Source organism: Ciconia boyciana, chromosome 5, assembly GCF_034638445.1.
Source record: "Ciconia boyciana chromosome 5, ASM3463844v1, whole genome shotgun sequence".
Lineage (NCBI taxonomy): Eukaryota > Metazoa > Chordata > Aves > Ciconiiformes > Ciconiidae > Ciconia > Ciconia boyciana.
Genome location: NC_132938.1, coordinates 79,798,121 through 79,818,405, shown reverse-complemented (window position 1 = coordinate 79,818,405; position 20,285 = coordinate 79,798,121). Strand labels below are relative to the sequence as shown.

The 20,285-nt window shown below is 39.7% G+C and overlaps 1 protein-coding gene across 3 annotated transcripts in view; it reads right to left on the bottom strand.

The window, feature by feature from the left end:
- Positions 1-1,821: 1,821 nt before the first annotated feature.
- The window catches only part of SEC24D (SEC24 homolog D, COPII coat complex component), a 57,036-nt gene continuing 38,572 nt past the window's right edge, over positions 1,822-20,285 (bottom strand). For all 3 annotated transcript variants that reach the window (XM_072863168.1, XM_072863169.1, XM_072863170.1), the window contains exons 11-23: positions 19,510-19,634; positions 14,892-15,083; positions 14,149-14,242; positions 11,442-11,558; positions 10,794-10,964; positions 9,931-10,027; positions 9,082-9,227; positions 6,941-7,079; positions 6,361-6,479; positions 5,262-5,441; positions 4,559-4,750; positions 3,962-4,051; positions 1,822-3,554 (exon numbers count right to left, since the gene is read on the bottom strand). In XM_072863168.1, coding sequence (XP_072719269.1) covers positions 3,414-3,554; positions 3,962-4,051; positions 4,559-4,750; positions 5,262-5,441; positions 6,361-6,479; positions 6,941-7,079; positions 9,082-9,227; positions 9,931-10,027; positions 10,794-10,964; positions 11,442-11,558; positions 14,149-14,242; positions 14,892-15,083; positions 19,510-19,634 — 1,803 coding nt within the window. In that variant the 3' untranslated portion in view covers positions 1,822-3,413. The remainder of the gene's footprint in view (positions 3,555-3,961; positions 4,052-4,558; positions 4,751-5,261; positions 5,442-6,360; positions 6,480-6,940; positions 7,080-9,081; positions 9,228-9,930; positions 10,028-10,793; positions 10,965-11,441; positions 11,559-14,148; positions 14,243-14,891; positions 15,084-19,509; positions 19,635-20,285) is intronic.

Here is a 20,285-nt window from a genome sequence, read left to right as displayed (position 1 = left end):
TTATAAGAGGTTGGTTGAAATGCTGGATGTGCTGTGGAGGTTAGTGGGCAATGCTCTCGGGGGGGTTGAGGTTCTTCCCCAGCACAGTATGGCGAACGCAGGCTCACTGCCTATGTTCGTAGATACTGAATGCTTTGTTCAGTGAAGTGGAATTTAGGCTGCAAACTAAAGAACGATTTTGATCTGCCAATGGAAGTTAAATGGCGTTAAGTCCAGGGATTAATTTTAGAGGACTCGAATGTTTTAAAATCCCTGGCAGGGGACAGAAATATCCAGAATACCCTCTAGAAAAGAATAACTGAACGCTTCAAGCCCATTACATTGAAAACATCTGTAAGTCTTTTGTTTCTTGAATGTGGCTTTTTAAGGATACGTTGAGTAACTGAAAGTGCTAGAGAATGAGGCCCACTGTTTCTGTATGTAGTAGAAAAAATGGTTTCTCCTTCCAAAATCAGTAAAGTGGGTGGCAACTTTATTGCTGTAGAAGATTGCCCAGTGTAATGGGATGAAGGTCACATTCATACCACAGAGGAAAGCTTACTAATCCTTTTCATAATAGGGTCATCCTCATGGGTGAGAAAGCGAGCAGTAGGTAAGTTCTGTGGCAAAACATGAAGTACTTTTGAGTATAATTATTGCAGCAATTAAAAAGGAAAAAGAAAAAAAAAAGCCTAACTACTGTAAATCCGAGTTGAATATTACAGTCCTGCAGTTTATGCTGGAGACAAGAATTGCACTTGTAATATGTCTGTGTGAGAACTTTGACTGCTGCAAGAGCTGCTGTATCGACGTGTGTCTGTATCCTGGTGCTAGTTTAGCCATTATGATGTCTTAATGTAGGTGAAATTAACTGTATGTGACAGGCTAGAGCTCTGATGAATTAGCTATGCAAGTATAAAATAGCTTTGTCTTACTATAGCTTCGTTCTGAATAGCACCTCTGTGCCTGAAATCCTGCTCTGTCGGCTTTGCCGGTGCACAGGTAAGTGACCTGTGCGCTTTGCTCCAGAGCTCTAGGTGTAAACCAGGCTGCCCTAAAGCAGTTGGTCAGCGTTGCTTGCGTGGCCTGAACAGACCAAGTGAGGATGCACGTGGTTGTGGTGCAGGCGTGATCTTCTGGCCATCCATCGGCAAACTCCACGGAATGAGGTAAGGAAATGGGTTTTGCGCAAGCGTGGCTGAGGCAGGAGTGGCTCACCCTCTACCTACCTCTGAGGGGAAATGCTCATTCATTGCAGTTGACGTGAACTTTGTTCAGCAGCTGAGCCCGAACCTTGCTGTAATGCCACTGCCTTACTATGTGAAACTGCCGCATCTTCCCATTTCCTGGCTTGCTTGATAAGTGATTCTCCTAAAACAGCGTACTTGCTGCGCTGTTTTGGCACACTTGAGGCCTAGTTTGAGCAGGTCTCCTTACCGTCACTGGGGGTGATGCTACCAGCGGAAACACATGGAAAATTCTGTTATGCCAGATAAGCCTGTCTTCAAAGTCAGAGTGGGAGAGGTGGCCTCCAGTGGTCTTTAACTGTTGGACGCATGGCATTGGTTATGCTGTGTAGGAATTGTTGCTAATTTAACCTTGCCGTGTTCCCTGGCTCCCAAAGTCAGGGTAATTGCTTTTTACGTTGTTTTGCTGTGCTGAGAGGGAAAGGCAGGGGGAGGAGCTGCACGAACCCTGAAGCCAGTTTCCATTGCTACGTGCCCTAAAGCACCCTCTGTAGTGACCTGGGGTACTAGTTCTAGGTGCTACTGTTTAAAAGGTGTTGGATAGCTTTTGGCAGAGGCTGATAGCATAAAGACCATAGAGAACTTAGTATATGAAAGAATAAACACCCACATGATGGTTATATTTAATAATTGCTTATGTCTTTACACAAAGAGTTGCTGGTGTCATTTTACAAAGTACACTGATTTGGAATGGCAACAAATACTTTTTACAGGGTAACGTCTTCAGCTAAAAAGTGCGTGTCTTGGCAGCTGAATTCAGTCCGAGGATCCTGTTGTAATATAGCCACTTACTTTAAGAGCGCTCAGTCAATGCACAGGGATACAACTGTTGATAAGCCATCAAACCAAAAAATATGTATCTTGACTGCACTTATCTTGGATATTAAAATGATTAACACTAAGTAGCCACACTAACATGTTTAAAGGCACTTTTTTTTTTATTACGAGGCCCAACCCTTATCCTTACTTTTGAGGGTTTTTCGCTTTCTTTGAAACACTGATTTTTGTAACAATAGTTTTTCAAGTTTGGAAAAGTTCAAACCTCGCATGCAGAGGCATTGGTCCTAAAGATGCAGACAGACTGATGAGTATCTGAGGTAAACAGCTCTTCCACAGACTCTGGCTTTCTAAGTTCTGCCTTAAATATTGATATTGGCAGAGGCTTATTTTTCAAAGCAGTGACTGTTGAATAAATCAGTCATGTGAGAGGAGGTCACTGTAATAGAACTGGTATTAAACAAGAGGCTGGCTTTTTATAGCACCACAAACAACCTTTGGTTAATGTGTCAACTGTCTTACCGTTGACCTGCCACTGAGATTTTGAGGGACAGATGTTTATCTAAGTTGTAGTGGGAATACCGCAGTTAGCAAATGTACTAAATAAAACCGAACATGCTCAATTTTGAAAAGGTAATTAAATAGTATGCTAAATTAACTGCTGCCCTTAAGACTAGAGAATTGTACCATAATAGTGTGGCATTATCTGTCAAACTTAGCAAAAGGATTGTTTGATTACTGTTCCTCCTGTGGTCCATTGTTAAACTTACTTACGTCCAGTTATAAAGTGAGGCATTTTTGTGTCCTGGATAGCCCTGGGTGTGGAAGGTTACCCAGAGCTCTGTTTCTGTAGAAAGCAATGCTTGTCCCTTCCAGGAAAAAGAGGATTTTTTTGAGATTAGCTTTACATTGAGGACTTTGAAGTACTCAAATTGAGCTACACGATTACTGCGAATCTGATACAACGGTATGCCCTCACTTAGAAAAAGCAGTGGTTTGTGGTTTTTTTTTTCCTCTTCTCTATAGATTTTTAGGATCTTTCCTGGCTCTCGTACAACTTATGACTAGCAAAAGGAATAATTAAAGAGTTTTCTAAATTAATAAATGCATACCATATGCTCTTAAGCCTTGACAGTTTGAAGTCTGGCAGTTCAACTTAGAGAAAGAGTCAAGACTCCCAGAAGATTAATACCTGAGTGCAGAACTTCCTATTCTACAGCTTAGTAAGTAAGCTAAATACTCGGTGAGAGGTGGTGTGAAATGAAACTGTACAAAAAGAGCACAGAAAAGGTTCACTAAAGCACAGCAGAATGCCCGGGTACGGTGGGGCTGTGGGCCAGCCTTGAGGCTCCCATGACTGTCCCTCTTGCAAAAATCAAAAAGAAACTGACAAATTTTACTTGAGTTTCCTTAACTGAGCAGCTGGCAGATCTCTTTGTGAACACAGCATAAGAAATCCACGTAAGAAGCTCCTCCATAAATACTCTTGTCTTCTACTAGGAACTGTCGGAAAAGCATCTCTGGCTGCTCCCGTTGTTTCACTATAATCAGCTGTAAAGATAAGATACACCTGTTTTTAGGATACAATCATACTAAATGGCAGTACTGTTTTCCCGTATCTATTACTGTATGCTGTTGAGGGAGAAGACGACCCCAAAACTAATAAATCTCTACATTTCAGTAGCTGTATTTACGAACACAGGAGAGAGAGACTAGTGTGAATTAAGGTTTGCAGAGTAAAATGGTAACCTTTCAGACTTGACTACCTCTGAAGTCTCTTGATTAAGAATTAAGCGCATTTGAGATGCTTGTGCCTACAGTGCATGCTGGAACTCACTGACGTACAGGAAAACTCCTGGTACGTAAAACCTTTTACAGCTACCGACAAGTTTTGTCAAAGCCAGTAGTGTGCTTTTGAACAGGTATGAGGAATGAGTTGAGGCAGAGAGAAGTCTTACCTTCATAGTGTAGGGCTTTTGGCTCTGGATATGCTCCAGTATTGACTTAAGTTTCTTAGAAAATGGATTGTCCAGGTCAGGCAGCGATGTCTGTTAGAATGAAAGCATGCAGGTTGTTATATTCCAGTCACATCTCTTACGAATTCATACAGGACTAGCTGCTGATATTTATGATGCAAGTTACTGTGGATTTCATTCTGAACTGGGAAATACCATCTGCACAAAAATACATCTCTTCTGTCTAAGCCATTTTTCAGTTTAACATAACCACTGTGTGAAAATTCACTATCAGGAGAAACTATTGCAAAGCATTTTGTTCCAATTTTAGCAATACATATGCAATAGGACTTTAATATCTGCAACAGTGAAAGTTTAAGAAGGTTTAAAAATGCTGTGAAAGCTTCTTGCCCATCACTGTTCAGAATGTCAAAGTTTTATGTATGTTAAGACACTTCTGGTGTCTTAACACCTTCTGCTGGTCACCAGTTTCTGCTTTTAGTTGAATGATGAAAATCCGCCTCATTTGTTTCTCTGATTAGCACTCTGCTCTTACCAAATCATAAATTCTGAAAAAGGGACTAGTCTCCATCTACTCACAGCCTCCGTGCTGATGTGTGCAAAGGACGGCACGTTGAAAAGCCCTTGGATGAGCTCCGGGGGCGTGCTGACGCCCAGCCATAGGAACATACTCAGACCGTTGGCCAGAAGGAAGGCCCCTCCTTCTGAGAGACGTTCCTCAGAGCAGCGGACAGCAGCCGGGACAGTGTCACTCTTCAGATCCAGGCTGTGCTGTTGGGGCAAAAATACACAAGACATGTAGACTTGGTGACTTCAAGGTGACTAAAGCTCTAATTAGATACTGAAAAGTAACTGCTGAAAGGTTTAGTGCATCTTAGTGGTTCCTTTCCAGATTAGAGGAATTAAAGTCAAACCTCTGCTTTTTCAGTTAATGCACTGTGTGCAAAGGAAGACCTGCCATAAGTGGGGAGACACTTGCATACCAGTGCTGATCTGTAGTAAAGCTGGCATCTTTCATTAGCCTGGGCAAAAACCTTGGTAAAAGTACAGTGAGATTCTTGGAGGGTGCTGATGTCAATCATTGGTCATGTTACTTCCCCATTTTCCATTAAACTAGAGGTTCTACCCTCCCTCCTCAATTTAGTTCAACTAGCGACTCCAGCACAGTAAAAATGTAATCCAGCGTGGCAGTATAACACTTGGCAGCAGACAGAATCTTTTCTGCACAATTAGACAATCACAGCATACTGAAAACAGGGAGATGTGCGAACAACCTACTCACAATTGGCAGAAGCTGGGGATAGAAGAACAACTGTGTGTCAGCGACCCCCATAGACATGACCAGCTGTCGATGGTAAGCTCTCTCGTCAGTCAGAATTTCTGGTCTGCCAACTAGCACGCAGCTCTTCAACAGACAGTTCATGTACAGCGGCAGCACCTTCATTGCATCCGGAAGGATGAGCTGAGAGGCAGAGAAGGCTTGTTATCGAATGTATCCCATGCACTGGACTTCCAAACATTTAAATAAACCACTGCTTGTTTTCTTTGATTAAAGAGAAAAAAAACTAGAAAACTTTTTTATATGTGCTGTTTCAAACCAGATGTGACAGCCATCTTTGTCATCTTTGACATCTTTGGGTATTTGTTTGAAACAGAAAAAGACTTTTGTCAGAAACGGTTGCTGAAAGGATTTGAAAACACTTTCCTGTTGGTTTAGTTAGACCTCCCCACATGTTCTGCATATATAAAAGAATGGGCTGAAAATAATAGAGATGTCTTCAGTTGAGAGAATTTTCAAGTAGTATGGAATACAAGTAATCAGGTTCCTAGAGCTTCTTACTACGCTTCAGTAAATAAAGGGGTTAACAGACTGTTTATCTTAATCACCATGGATTTCCCCTGCCCCCCCCAGGAGTTTGGCCCATCTAGACATCAGGTATTTATCACTCCAGCACACTTGAGGCCTAAGTGCAAATTCAAGAGTGTTTACTAAGCTACAATATTATTTTCATTTTTTGACAATAACAGTCTTATTTGTCAAAAATTAGAATACTAAAGTCTTTAGTATTATAATATTATATATCTATAATATATAATAACGTAAGAAGAAAAAATGAAAGCTTTGTGAGTCAGCACATAATTCCAGCAGGAAGACAAAGGCTGTCGAAGCTCCTTTGTGTGAATATAATCATTGGTTTCCTCAGTGGCATTGCCATTCGTTCCACAACAACATTGAATCCCACCTCTCATTAACTATATTTGAAAGAAAAGGAAAAGTCTGTCCTGAAATTTCCCTTTGTGGCACTGCTGATGTTGCAGGGGTGGTCGTTCTGCTGCTGCAAAGCCTGGCTGGGGGAGGAATGCGTTCGGGTGGGTTTTACCTGGCTTACTGCCGACATGCTGGCACAGTTCTTCCGGTAACAGGCCAGCATGTGAGCTGTCTGATTCACCAGGATCTCTCTGACCATCTTCAGTGGCTGGCTGAGAATGGCTTTAAAAGCTACAAATAACAGAAGAATAAAACAGCATGCTAAAGATGGACACGTACTCTTAAAGTACCTATATTCTGCTAGCTTCTAATTTTACTAACCTGAGGTCTATGGCTGTTTCTTAGTCTCTGTTACAGACAGCATCTTGGAGGATGTTTATTCATCTTCACCAAAAAAACCCCCACCAACCCTCCAACACTATGATAGGATGTCCGTTTCCACTACTGTGCCTGTACAGTTTTGTGCATTACGTGTTTCTAGCTACCTTCACAAGCATTACTTTTATGGCAGCATGTCTAAAATACGTAATCTGTTTGTCTTTTCCATTTATAATACTTCAAGAGTTGCTCAGGCTTGGAGCAGAAGTTACAAAACATGATTTTCCACTAGGTAATCATTTCAGCTCCCCTTCCTTCCCCTTCCTCCACCCCAAAGTAAAAAAGGAAACAAAACTGGTCTGTTATAACTTTACCTGACTTAGCAAAGAAGTTGATAAGTGCATCAGTCTCACAAGTCTTGTAGACATCAGCTAACTGAGAGCTACAATTTAAACCTATATTGTGTATGCGAAGTCTTCTTTGCCCGCTTATTGATGTGTAAAGGACAGCACACTGCAACAGAGGAGCAAATTACCATTTATTTTTCTTTTAAAACAAAAAGCTGCCGTCATGCAAGAACCGCCTACTTTGTGTGTAAAAGGCAAATGATTGATTACTTCTGAAGACAGCCTAGCCTTGTAGTGCTGCTTCAGAGCTTCTGTCATCTGTGGGACCAACATACCTGTATTTTTTATGGAAGTATATTAGACATTATAAAAGTTACTAATCTTAAAATTATAAAAAAATAATAGTATCACTGATTGAAAGGCTTATTACTGTCATTTGCTACGCACTGATGGTATCATCTGAAAACAAGAGACCACTGACTGTAAATTTGCAAATCATACTTTGTAATTGTGTAATATTCGAAGAGTTCAAATAAATGTATCTGAAAAGACCCATACAAGAGATGAGAAGCTTGCTGAGAAGTACTCTGCCCATCACATGATCTCTTGGCAAAAACAACACAGAAAAACTTCCTAATCTTGAAAAGCTGAGTGGTTCTTTTTACATGAATAAGTAAGTAGCTTATGACATGAAAAACAAGAGGTCCTGCTAACCCCTGTATCCTGCGTCTTACCATGGTCTTAGATATTAAAAATTGAGGGTGTAATTTAAGAGTTTCCTTAGGACACCAATTCTTCAATATAATGTACGATCCAAAGCCTGCAGGGCAAATGCAGACTCCAAGTTCCTGCAGTCTGCCTTGCATTGGATGCTGCCCCAAGTACCCCTCATATGAAAGAGCTGTAAATGCAACATGTACACGGCATATATACATCCCTGCACTGCTGCACCATGGCTCTAGGAAGCGACCTCAGGCGTACCAAACTGGGTGCTTCACAGTGCTGTATTCATACAGGGATTAACCGCTGGCCTAGGAAATGTATTTATGGGGGCAAGCTAAACACCAAGCAGAACAGAAAGAAAGAGTTCAGATAGTTCAGTGGCTTAAGTTTAAAACCTTGCAAGCTGTAATGTTTTCTGTCATTAAACAAGAAAAAGGTCATGACTAAACATCTAGAACCAACAGCCTCCCATTATCTGATAATGGGTGGGATGGATACTCTCATTCCTAACAAAAGATGTTATCACAAGTCTGTTTGTTGGCAATTTATGCAGAGAAATACCCATTATTCCCTAAGTGGCATTTCCAGGAACTGTTCACTGAGGTCCCATGTTGTGGCCTAAGGTGGGAAGCAAAGATTTAATTAGCTCTGGAACAGCCTGGCCTTTTCAAGGTAGGAGCGAAGCTCCTGATGCACTAGGCAAAATTCCTGTGGTAGTGGTGCTACCGCAGCCAGTCTGATCTGAGCTTGCAGGGCTATCCAATTGAGCCGAGGAACGTGGAGGGCTTTCTCCCCTCTGCTCACAGACTGGAACCACTCTGCATGGGAGAGAGGGCGCTGCATGTCTCGTCAGAATTCGCAGAGTACATCACGATGCCAGCAGGTGAGTGCTGCGGGGCTTCTAGCACGCACGTGCCGAGGGCCTGAGGGAGCAGGGCAGCTAGCTGACAGTTTGCAAGCGAGAACTTTGATTGCACAGGTACCATTGCTGGTGGTCTCGAGCAGTGTGTAGGGTTGGATGTGATGTTTAGCAATAGAGAACTGCTCTTGAACAGGAAGGTCACAAGGAATGCCACAGCAATAACAGTTTCCATATAAGTAGTAATGAATCTTGTACTCCAAATAAACTTATTTAGTAAAATGGAAAAAATAATAGCTGACAAGGTCTCAGTAACCATTTAGAAAGCATCTTGGTATCCCTGAATAGAACATGCAGTATAGAGGTAGCTGAACACACTAATTGTCACGAGGGGCATTGTTTGTGCTTTTGAGGGAAGATGCAGCCTTTGCCTAGTTAATTAAAACCTTTATTACGTCACCAGAGTCTGTGCAAGCTGTGCCTTGCTCCCATCGGTCCTACACCGTAACTTTTTTTTCCCGTTATGGCTGCAGAAGTTCTTGCTCACAATTTCATGACATTACATGTAATTACAGGGTTTTTTTACCTGAATTAAGGCTCCACTGTCTTCATTCAGTTTGTCATCGTGTTTGAACTCCACTGTCACTGCCTTGTCACAGTCAACTGCTGCCATCTCTACATCTGTGGTGTTGTTCATGTAAATAGCACCGAAGAAGTCCGTAGCCCTGAAGCCTACAGCCAGATTAGAACAAAACAAACGTATCCTTTTATTTAAAAATAGCAAATAAAATTGACTTTATTCTGTGACTTTCTTTTTATGATCAGTCAATTTTGCTTACTGAAACAGGAACCATTTTTCCCTCAGGGATTTGCAGCCTCAGGGGGTCCCACCGACTGCCCTTGCCGATGGCATTTTTTGACAGTTGGGTGAGAGGGAAGAGCTGATGGGCCATGAAGCTGCACTGTGACTCTGAGACCACCCCACAACCTTTTGCACAGTTGACTTGGCCACTTTGTGTGTATATGTTTCTCAAATACTTGCATTTGAGGTAAGAATGAATGCTTGAAAAGTAGACACAGTAATGTCATTTGAAGTATGAAAATGAAGGAAGCTGTAAGCGTCCAGCAGCAATACTTTTTAAATACAATTTACTTGCAATCCAAGATGCGTGCATAATGATCAGAAGCCTTACTCATATCTGAAAATGAATTACTGTGGAGGCATATAGAGGAAGGACCTATTCATGCATTTTATCAGTCTATCCAATTACTTTTGAAGAGGTACATAATGAAGTTAAAACAGTGAGCCTGATCTTACAAGTGATCTGTACAGCACTATATTATTTAAAATTATATATTATACTAAATTATATAATTATACTAAATAAAGTCATATGCATTCATGTTTATTTTCATTCCCAACGGGTACCATTACCTGTACTTGTCCGAACCCTCATTATTGCATCAAATCCGGTCTTTTTTTCTATGTCCTTCCTGAGGTCACTTAAGAACTGTGGGCTGTCAGCATCGAGCTAGAAACGCAAAGCAGAAGGAAAAGCTGCAGTTCACCACTGGGTGGCAGAAACATAGCAGAAACCCAACCCTCTCCCCCTCCCTGTGACACCCCCCCCATCAAAGCTGTTCTTTACACATTTAACATCTCTCTTTTCCTTTAAAAAGAGGTAAACAATGTTGATTGATTGTTGTTTTGTTAACAGAAACATATATATGCAAGTGTCCACCAATTCAGCACTAGGCTTGGACATCCAGAATTTCTATTCAACCAAATAATCTCCAGTAACATCCGTTCTTGCACTTAACCTTGCAGCCTAGCGAGGATTTTATGGCACAGCCTTAAGAATTACAGAGTCGCCTTGCTGACTTTGCAAAAAATGCTTTTGCAGGTCAGCTCCTGACACAGAGCAAGTCCCCTGCTCCCCAGAGAGATTCTCATGAAATTTTCAAACAAACAAGTGTCAGGGCTTTTTGTTGGGTCTTTATCATAAGCATTTTTATCTGTATATCCAGGAGTAATTGACTTCCCTGCACAGAAGCCAGCATATTTAAGTAAGTGGATTTAATTTTAAGATACCAACCAGCTTATTACTGTTTCAAGATATATATTTGAGCCTGATCTGTCGTTTCTAAGTTTGAATTTTATCCCCTGGAGCTTATAAGTAAGTTTTCTAGAGTCACTCTACTTTTATGTTAAGCGTCGAAGCACGCATTGAAATGAAAAGAAAAACAACAAATCCCCAGGTGTTACTATCTGAAAGGCAGGAAACCTGCATCACTTACCTGGAAATTGTTGTACTTGTACAATGTTCCTCCAGTGTACATTGTTACAAGACCCATGGAGGCTACGTCCACATACTGATTTGGGAAGAGGAACAAATTCACGCAGCAGCCATTAGCCACGCAATCCCTGGCTAAGGCCTCGTAAGAATTTACCTGGGGCTGGAAGAGTGTCTGCACAGAATTAAAAAATACAAGTGTTGTAACATTAGATAGTGTTGGTAGCCAACCACAATCCAAATGCCCACCTGAAGAAAAAAAGATGAAGTGGAAGTTTTCAGTGAGGCATGGATGCGATTAAAAACATGCTGCCCCTGCCCCTATACCCGTATGCAGGGAACCAACTCCCTACGTTCTTAGAGAACTCCATCACTAAACAGGCAGGCAGCAAAGGCTCTTGATGGGTGGAATTATTTGCTGCGGTGGGCTTTCCTTTATTGATGGGAATGGCTGCTCTACCATAGTTTGACTTTGGTGTTCCTGTAGGGCCAATATCAGTATACCTATACATTATCAGGGCACAATGAGAATGGGAGGTTATATAATTAAACAACACGTCTTTGTAAAAGAAAATAAATGAAAAAAGATCAAGGCTCTATTAGAGAAATTCAGCGTAACAGCAGTCCCTTGTGAACTCAGAGTAGAAAATACCTTTTCTTTATCTGTATTGAGTAGTTTTTTGTCATCTCTGTTTCTCAGCTTCCCTGGTGCTTCCGCCGTTGGCAATGAAGAATGGAAGATAAACAATTTTCCAGCACATTCTGCAGCCTGTTTCAAAGACACCAGATTGGCATATTTATTACTGCTAAGATAAACAAGCCTAATTTTCATACATTGTGGTATCTCAGAGAACACTGTAAACTTTCTGCAAGTTCCTTGGAGCTAAATAATTCATTTAGAGACTCAAAACTTGATAGAAATAAGTCCCAAAACAAACTGGGAATTTTATGTCAGTAAATAACTTAGTCTAGCACACAGATATCTTGGCTGATGCACTGTTACAGTAATTTCTACATAGGAACCTAAAATCTTGATGGGCAAAACTAGGAGTACCTCTCTTGGAGACTTTCCAATTGGATACAAGCATTATGCAACAAGCAACAAGTATCAAAAGTACAAATACTAAATGGGATAAAATTAAAAGGAAATTAATTTAACAGAAAAATTATTTCTTTCAGTTCAGGCACACTGGTGTTCACTACATTTTTATAGATGAGCAACGATTACATTCCTGTACTAGATTCCACATTCAAATCTACACTAAAATGTAGGAGTTTCAAAACTTGTAATGAACATTTCCTCCTGTCACTAAGAAATGAAGTAACTGCCAGTTTTGTCCAAGTTTTCTATTCTTATTTAGAACTCTAATGACAACATGGTATTTACTGAGATGACAAACTACTGACAGAAAACCCTGCGTTCCAAAGAAGAGAGTAACAACAGTAGCAGTACTGCAAGAATCTTTGTACTATTAACAAGCTTTTCTACCAAAATTTAGAAAATCCAGTTTATCGCCTACTCTTACTATTGAGACAGCTAATGGGAACGAACAGAATAGAACAGAGTATTTCAGTTGGAAGGGATCAACAACGATCATCTAGTCCAGCTGCCTGATCGCATCTAGTCAAGGCTGACCAAAAGTTAAAGCACAGTGAAATGAAAACTGATCAGCAATTCTGAGGCCTTCAGGTATTGGAGAAGTTGGGTGAGGGTGAAGGGAAGGAAGGAGGGAAGAGGGATTTGTCCTTTTCCTGCTCCAGATTTAACTGCACATCCAGGTTAAAACGGCAGTACCCAAGACTACAGACACAAATCAGCTTTGGTACCCTTTCTCCTTCCCTCCTCCAGATCTTAAGATTTTCACAAGATGAAGATAGTCCACATTTCAAAATAAGCTATGGCATTCTTCTGGGAAAACTAGAAATCTCTTTGCTGTGGCAGAAATGCAACTGAAGACAATATCTGACTTTTAACAGAGCTGAAATTTCACCCCTAATATTTCAAGCATAGTTATCTTTAATCACAAATGCCAATTTCTTCAATTCCTTTTAAGAAGCGTCCTGCTGAAGACTGAAAGACTTACCAAATAGCTCTTTGTCATGATACGCATCAGGAATTACAAATTTTCTAAAATATATATATATATTATTTCTAAAAGTGTATTAAAATTAATCTCAAATAGGAACACAATCCATTTTATTCTTTTTAGACAAGAATCGTTTTTTTGAGCACATGTATATATATGCATATTAATAATTCACAGTGAAAATCCTTACAAATTATAACTTCAAAATATTGAGCTAAATAAAAAGCTTACTTAAGAGCTGCTTTCTTTTATAGCCAGCATCAAAGGAAATTTACGATTATGGCCCTTAAGTTTGTTTTGTAGAAATCAAATATTGGGGAAGAGCATTCTGACGGAAGCGGTAACCAAACGTATGTTTTGTACACATACCTTCTGGCAGTATGAATAAATAACAAGAAAACAAGTATTAATTAAATATTTAAGAAACAGATTTGAGAAATATTGTGCATTTTTGGTTCAACAAATTTATCTACTCTAAGTTCATGCTTTACTTATACACAGCTTGCAGATAAATCAACTATTTTAAAACACCACTGGCTGTTTTCTGCCCCTACAAATCTTGTGGTGAACCATGGTGACATTCTTTTAATTGGCAGCGCTCCATGGAAATGTCAGCACTTTAGGGGATGTCCCGGCTATACAGAAAGCAACTGGGGATGCATCTTGACCTGTGGATTCATTGTCAGCTGTATTCAAGCTGTGAGAACTTGTCAGTTAAGCGGAAACCCTCCAATCCCCCACCCAATTGAGTCATAAATAGTCATAAATATCTCGTTTTGCACAAGAAGTCAGCAGAAGCGGGAGAATAGGCAGGGTGAAACCGTATCTTATACTGACTTTTCCTGCCCTTCACACATGCAAGGACTGGATGTCTGTTGAAACATCCAGAGTATCTATTAGTTCTGTTGCAGTAACTAAACCACTTTTTTAGTTCTCTCAAATGCTGAACAAGAAACCAACTCCTGTTCCTCATCTTCTCCTAAACATCCATTCTACGTAGAATAGACTCCAGGGACTGGTTTCCCTCCATAAGCAAAATCTGGAAACAGATGTTGTGCTTGTCAGTGTTCTCATTTTGACTAAAGCAGTTCAAACGTACTGTTAGAATAACAAAACATTGTGCTGGAAACAATCAGCAACTTTTTTTTCTAACCTCCCATTGTGATTTGTAGGTGGAGTTGGGACTGGCTTTTAGAAAATGGAATTTCTGTAGCTTATCAAGTTTTATTCTCATTAAAGAGCTGCTTCTCTTACAGAGATGAACATTCTAACCTTTAGTGCCTCCATGCCAGCCTGGATAACAGGAGCGAAGATGGTCTCACTCTCGTTAGTGTCTGCAAACATCTCTGGAATCTGGTCCAACAAGCTATGAAAGACGAAAGGATCAGTGTCTCCACTGGTTAGCGTATTTGGGATAATCCCCAAGCATACCTTGTAACATACCAAGTCTTCACACAGGAAGATGTTTTCCATGCAAATTTATATTAGAAACAAAAAAATCACGAATTTTGATTGCTCAGTTTCTTAGGATTCCATCCAGAATAAAACAAAATATGAATTTTAAAATTCTATGAGATGCATTATTTCAAAGCTGGTAACATAAAGGAACATGCAATAAATAAAAACCAGCTAAAAATTAAGGAGTTCTAGTGTGCTGTAAGGACTTAAGAGTCCTTAGATCATATCCAGGTATGCATCATATACATCACAAGACAAAAAACATGCAACTTGGCACACAGCTGCAACCCCCCTCCCATTTTTGAAGAAGCACAGCTGAAGATGCATGGTTTACACCTGGCCTAAATGTGCTTTCAAATTCAGCACTGGGGGGTTGTTGATACCACTTTTTCTTTGCCTCGGAGGTGGAAATATATGACTTGAAGCATCTGCTGGCTTCTAAAGTATTTCAATAAATACATGTACCCCCCAAAACCCAATAACACAATTGACTAAAAGGCATAATGCATATCATAAGCATTCAGATCTTATTCACGTATGGAGTAATTATACTTTACTTGATAACAACAGATCGTGATTCCTGAAAGTTAACAAGGAAACCATCCAGCAAAGGAACAAAAACTTCTCCAACATCTGAGACCACCATCATCTGAGGCTGAGCTAAGCTGCTTTTTACATTAAAGAAGTGGAGGACTTTGTTATAAGTGACAAAACCAACTCGAATTGCAGAGGATTCTTCTTGCTCTTCTCTGTAAGAAAAACAAAACCAACTGGTTATAATTCTGAAATTCTGACCTTGCAGTAAAAGCATTCCTTTGAAATGCAAGGCTGCTTTCAGATCGTTATCTGTACTGGGAGCAACAAAGCAAACAACAACCAAGCAGATGTAATGGCCTCTATCTTTGCCTTAGGTCAAATTAAAACACCCTGATATAATCAACTGCTGTATTATTTACTTTTAAAAAAATATATATTTACGTCAACCCTATCAACTGTGCATCCCATCCAAGCAGTCAAAAGTCCCTAAGATAAAGAATAAACCATGTTGTCCTCAAAACATGGAAAAGAGAGAACAGGACAATTAGTTACAAGATACAATCACAAAATCAGCTTTATTTAGAATACATTGTAGTTCAGTGGCACTAATGATTGATGCCTAGTAAGAATAGTAACTAGGCTTGAATAATCTCTGGTGACTTCGGTGGGTCAATCTTCTGCTTCAGCAGGACTACTTTTAAGCAGCAAAAGCTGTTAGATCCTCCATAGCTGCGTATCACCAAAAACACACTGTAGAAATTCCCCGTTATTGCTGGTCAGACCAACCAAAGCTAGCAAACTGCTGCTGAGAGCTACGCCTGCAGGAACACCGCAGGCAGCAGGCTCAGCCTCTCTTTTTGTGGAGGTAACTCCTCTAAGCAGCAGCCCACTCCTTACCAGGAGTAAGCCCATTACCCTTACCAGGTTGAGAGTCCTAAGGTTAGTGAGCTTTTCCCTAAAAGGCAATCCTATTCACAAAATTGGTCTTAATTACTAATAAAATAGCACCTTCTTGTAGCAGGGTGTTCCTCTCGTAAATGACAACCAAGCCTTTAGCACGAAAAATGCCAGATAGGAAGCCCGTGGTACTTGCAGTTACTACAGGCCAGCCCATATGTTCTGTACAGCACCATTAAACATTCAAGCAGCCTACTTAACTGATGGTGAGATGTCACAAAACCAGCAAATACCAAGTCTGTAGCCTAATGCTTTTGCATGTTTTGCATGTTTGAAAGAGTTTCATATTCAAAGTACTGAAACTTGGAAATCCTCATTCAATTTCCAGCTATGCCACTGATTTAATTTACAACCTGAGAGGAAATTATTTAATTTCTCTGTGCCTCAGTTTGCATTTGTAAAAGGGAAACAGCAAGAATTACTGTTTAATCTCACCAGGATGTAGAACTATGTACCACAAAGTCCTTTGAGACTGTAGCAATAGGAACCACAGAAATAGCCAAGCTGATTTTATTTTCTTTATAAAAGAAGTCACTCATGGAAGGTTATGATTGTAAAAAATATAACACAAAGAAATATAATAATTGACAAACAGAATATCATAATGTACACAGACTCATACAGATGTTACTATCACACCAAAAGAATTTAATAACAGAGCCCTGCCATAGTATTTCCCATTACTAGGCACTTACGGCAAAAAATCTGCTATTTATCCTTCACTCTAACCTCTGAAGAAACAAGGGACTGTTAACAGTCACCCTGAGCCTTCACCACAGTAAAGCAGCCCGGGTTTGAAAATATTTATCCTCCTAAGGAGTGTAAAGCCTTGGCCCCACCAAAATCAACAGCAAGGCCTCCATCCCGTTCCACTGCAACCAACAGACTGCATTTCATGACTTCACAAATGCTTGCAGAAGTCAAACTAAAGAGGAGAAACAACACAAATACACTTCTACTGCAATTCTTGTTTATTTTTTCTTACAGCAATAGAAAAAACTGTCAGCCTTCTTCCTGGCTATCAAATCGGTTTGTCTTCAGAGAAAAAAAAAATGTCATCAGCAGTTTCACAAGCTTAATCTAAAACCTTGAGCTTGGGAGAGAAATAATTTTTCTCGTCTACAATCTTTAACTCTCATGTCAGTCTAGAATGTTAATCTCCCATTCATGTTTTATGGGAACACAGCTGGATGAGAAAGGGGCTACTTTGATCTAAAACAAATCAATATTCTATATTGAACACACTCCATAAAGAAGCATTTTAAATAATTCCTCCAAGATACGCTAACTCAAAGAGATGCATCATTTCTGAATGTAAATTTCTAATCATTCCCAGCACTCAGACACTATTTTCTTAGTAACATGATTAACGGGGAGCATTCAGGAGCTTGATGAGGACAAGGTATTACTAACTTTCCGCACACACAGCACTTTCTTACTTCAAAGAGAAGTATCCACATCATCCTAGTAGTCCCAAAGCTGTTACACAGCAGGTATTTGGGACGATTTTTTCAGATTTTCTTACCTGTGGCAGTCTGTACTGCCACACTTCATCCAATTTCCTCTACCATAGTTTTAAAGATTAGCTGTAAATGTAGCAGCTGATTGCCTATGTAGCTCACACACTATTTAGTTCATTTTAAAGTCTCAGAATGAGAAGTCTGGACCATATGTACAGAAATGCATTCAAAGGCTTGGGTTTGTTTTTTTTTTAATTATGCACCTAAAAATCATATTTGCGCAACTAGTTAGCCTGATTTTCTGAGCTCATATGCACAATTTCTATAAACACATTTCTCTGTATTTCTCTAAATACAGTCTAAATACATATTTCTCTAAATACAAAGTCAGGGGTTTCTGGTTTGGAACACATTAGTTTGAAAATGTCTGCTCTAAAATTTCAAGCAAGCAAATAATGTGTTTTCTGCTGTGCTGCAAGTCTACAAAAACACAAAGTTCTTAACGCCAGGTCTTCAACCACCTACCTTAATCCTTTCTTTGCTACCTCTAACTTCTCCCTTCGCAGCCACTTTCACAGGCTTACCTGGCACAGACCTTTACACCCATGGCCTTTTTGTGACCCAGACTGCTTTGCTACCCCAAGTCTTTCCTCTTCAAGATAGGAGCCCAGGGTGAATTCCCAGCACAGGGCTTTCACCCCATGTGGTAACAGCAGAATATTTTTGCAAGTGTCTTTGTCCAGCAACAGAAAACGAACACACAGTGACCTTTGTGTCTCAGCACCAAAATAAAAGTTTCACCACAAATTTTGGTGGAATGCCTTTTTTTTTTAATTAAATTAATATTGATTAAAGACAACAGATGAGTCCAAAGAAACTGAAGGGCCTGCCCTTTCTTTATTTTTTTAATTGCTTTTTTCAGTGGACATGAAAACTTTGGTCCTGCAAACAAATTATTTAGCAGCAGATCTCTGCAGAGTGCTGGTAAGGAGAAGAATTAATGTGTCTTTTTTGTGATGTAGACACACTTGCTTTCATTTTTCCTCAACTTTCCCTATTCAAGCCTAGGTGTTTCTAAACTGCCAACTGCTTTTTGTTACTACACTCATGCCTTTTATTATCTTCAGAGTCATGACCAATCCTGATGGAAAGCTCTGAGATATGTTCAGGATAATATCAAACACTTGTGTCTCCAGTGTAATCTTCAACGACAAAGTACTTGAGAGATGGCCTTACATGGGCATCTGACAAACTAACCCCCCACCCTGGACTGGAATTTCTTTCATGCACAGAGATCCCAGAAGGACATACGATAAAAGATTTTTACCATATCCCAGATGATCTCAAGGATCTCGTCTCCTTCCTCACTTTGCTCTCTCCATTTCTTAAGTCTGTTCTCCCTCTGCAAGTATTTTTATTTGGAATGCATTTTCTTTCTGTATGTTCTTCAATGTTTTTATATGCCTTCACTGAGAAATGTCTTGTCTACTTAATTTTTCAGTCTTTCACTGCTCTTTTAACTATGTGTGCCTGCATTATTTAAACTTTAATGGAAACTATACTAATATACTATACTAAAAACAATACTAAACTACACTAAAATAATAGACTGTCATTAATATTGATCAGTAGTAATACTACTACTGTGTGTTTAATGCTCACAAAGCAAATGTGCTATATTTCATAAAATGTTGCCTACCAGATTTGTTCTCAGACACATACCAGGACAGAAAAGTCTTACAGCACAGCAAGAAGCTTTAAAAAGTTTTGCTAATTAACAGTAAGAGCTAAAGATACAAGCCACCAACACCACGGCTTTAGAGAGACTTGCCATTCTTGAGTATTCTAGTTTTGATATTTCCCTGTTTAATTTAACGAGAAAAGGAGCATTGCAGTAAGCAGAACTACAGCCAGTAAAGTCAAAACTACAAGCTGGGACTTAGCTGATAATACCACTAGAGTTCACTACAAGAAAGGAAAAGAATGCAAGCTACACGTGCAATTAGTATCACAGATTCTTTCCGTTCATATAGTAAGCCCAGACATCAAAGTTTAAGAACTGCCAGCAGTATTAACATTAACATTTGGTCACTATCACCCCAAAAATGCCTGTACTGTAAATTCTGACATTTTCTGTAGCTTGTTTTTACCTCTCAGCATGCAAAGCTGCATGAAAACTGCAGTGTAGTGGGTTAAGCAAAGCACGCTTATGTTTCTTTACCTTGGAAGTTTATCTAGCAGAGTCTTCAGTTCATCACATATGAGTTTAACTAGGCCACTGTTTATGTTTCTGTACGATACATCAATCATGAAGATATAAGCTGGTGGCTTTGGAGGCTTGTTGTTCTACAGAAAAAATGACGATTCACAGGGAAAATTAGACAGTGTCCTGTTATGTCAAAAAAATTTACAGGTGGTACCATAAGGCAATCTAAATACAGTGTTCACTTGTTTGAAAAATGCTATGGATCATAAATAGTAACTACTGCAGAAAGCTGACATGTATTAGGTAAAGTCCACCCCTGGAATAAAACATTATTACTGGAAAATAGCATCCTGATGGAATAAAATGTGTAAAGGGTAACAGTTTATTAGATAAGATGAAACACAAACATCTTCTGCTGGCATTCAAGTGTTTAAATAAATTTGCCTTTTGGCTTTTTTCTGTACCTATACTGTTTCTGCTTTCCCTATATCAATATGCAATACCATTTTGTTAATGTGAACGCTTAAATTCAGTTTTTGTTAGCAGTTGCCTCTAACAACTGTTAAGCGATTTCTAACCAATCTGGAAACAGAAAATACAACTTAGGTACTGAACTAGAATTAAAATCTCTCAGTTCTTAGCAGTGCTAAGTGGTGATCATCTGCATCCTGTCTGTCTGTCTGTCTTGCTGTCTCATGCTCCAATGCATTCTGGACAGCTGAACTGTACTTTCAGGAATAAGCTGACTTTCTGTAAGATAATCAAAGCATGAGAGTGGAACATTCATGTGT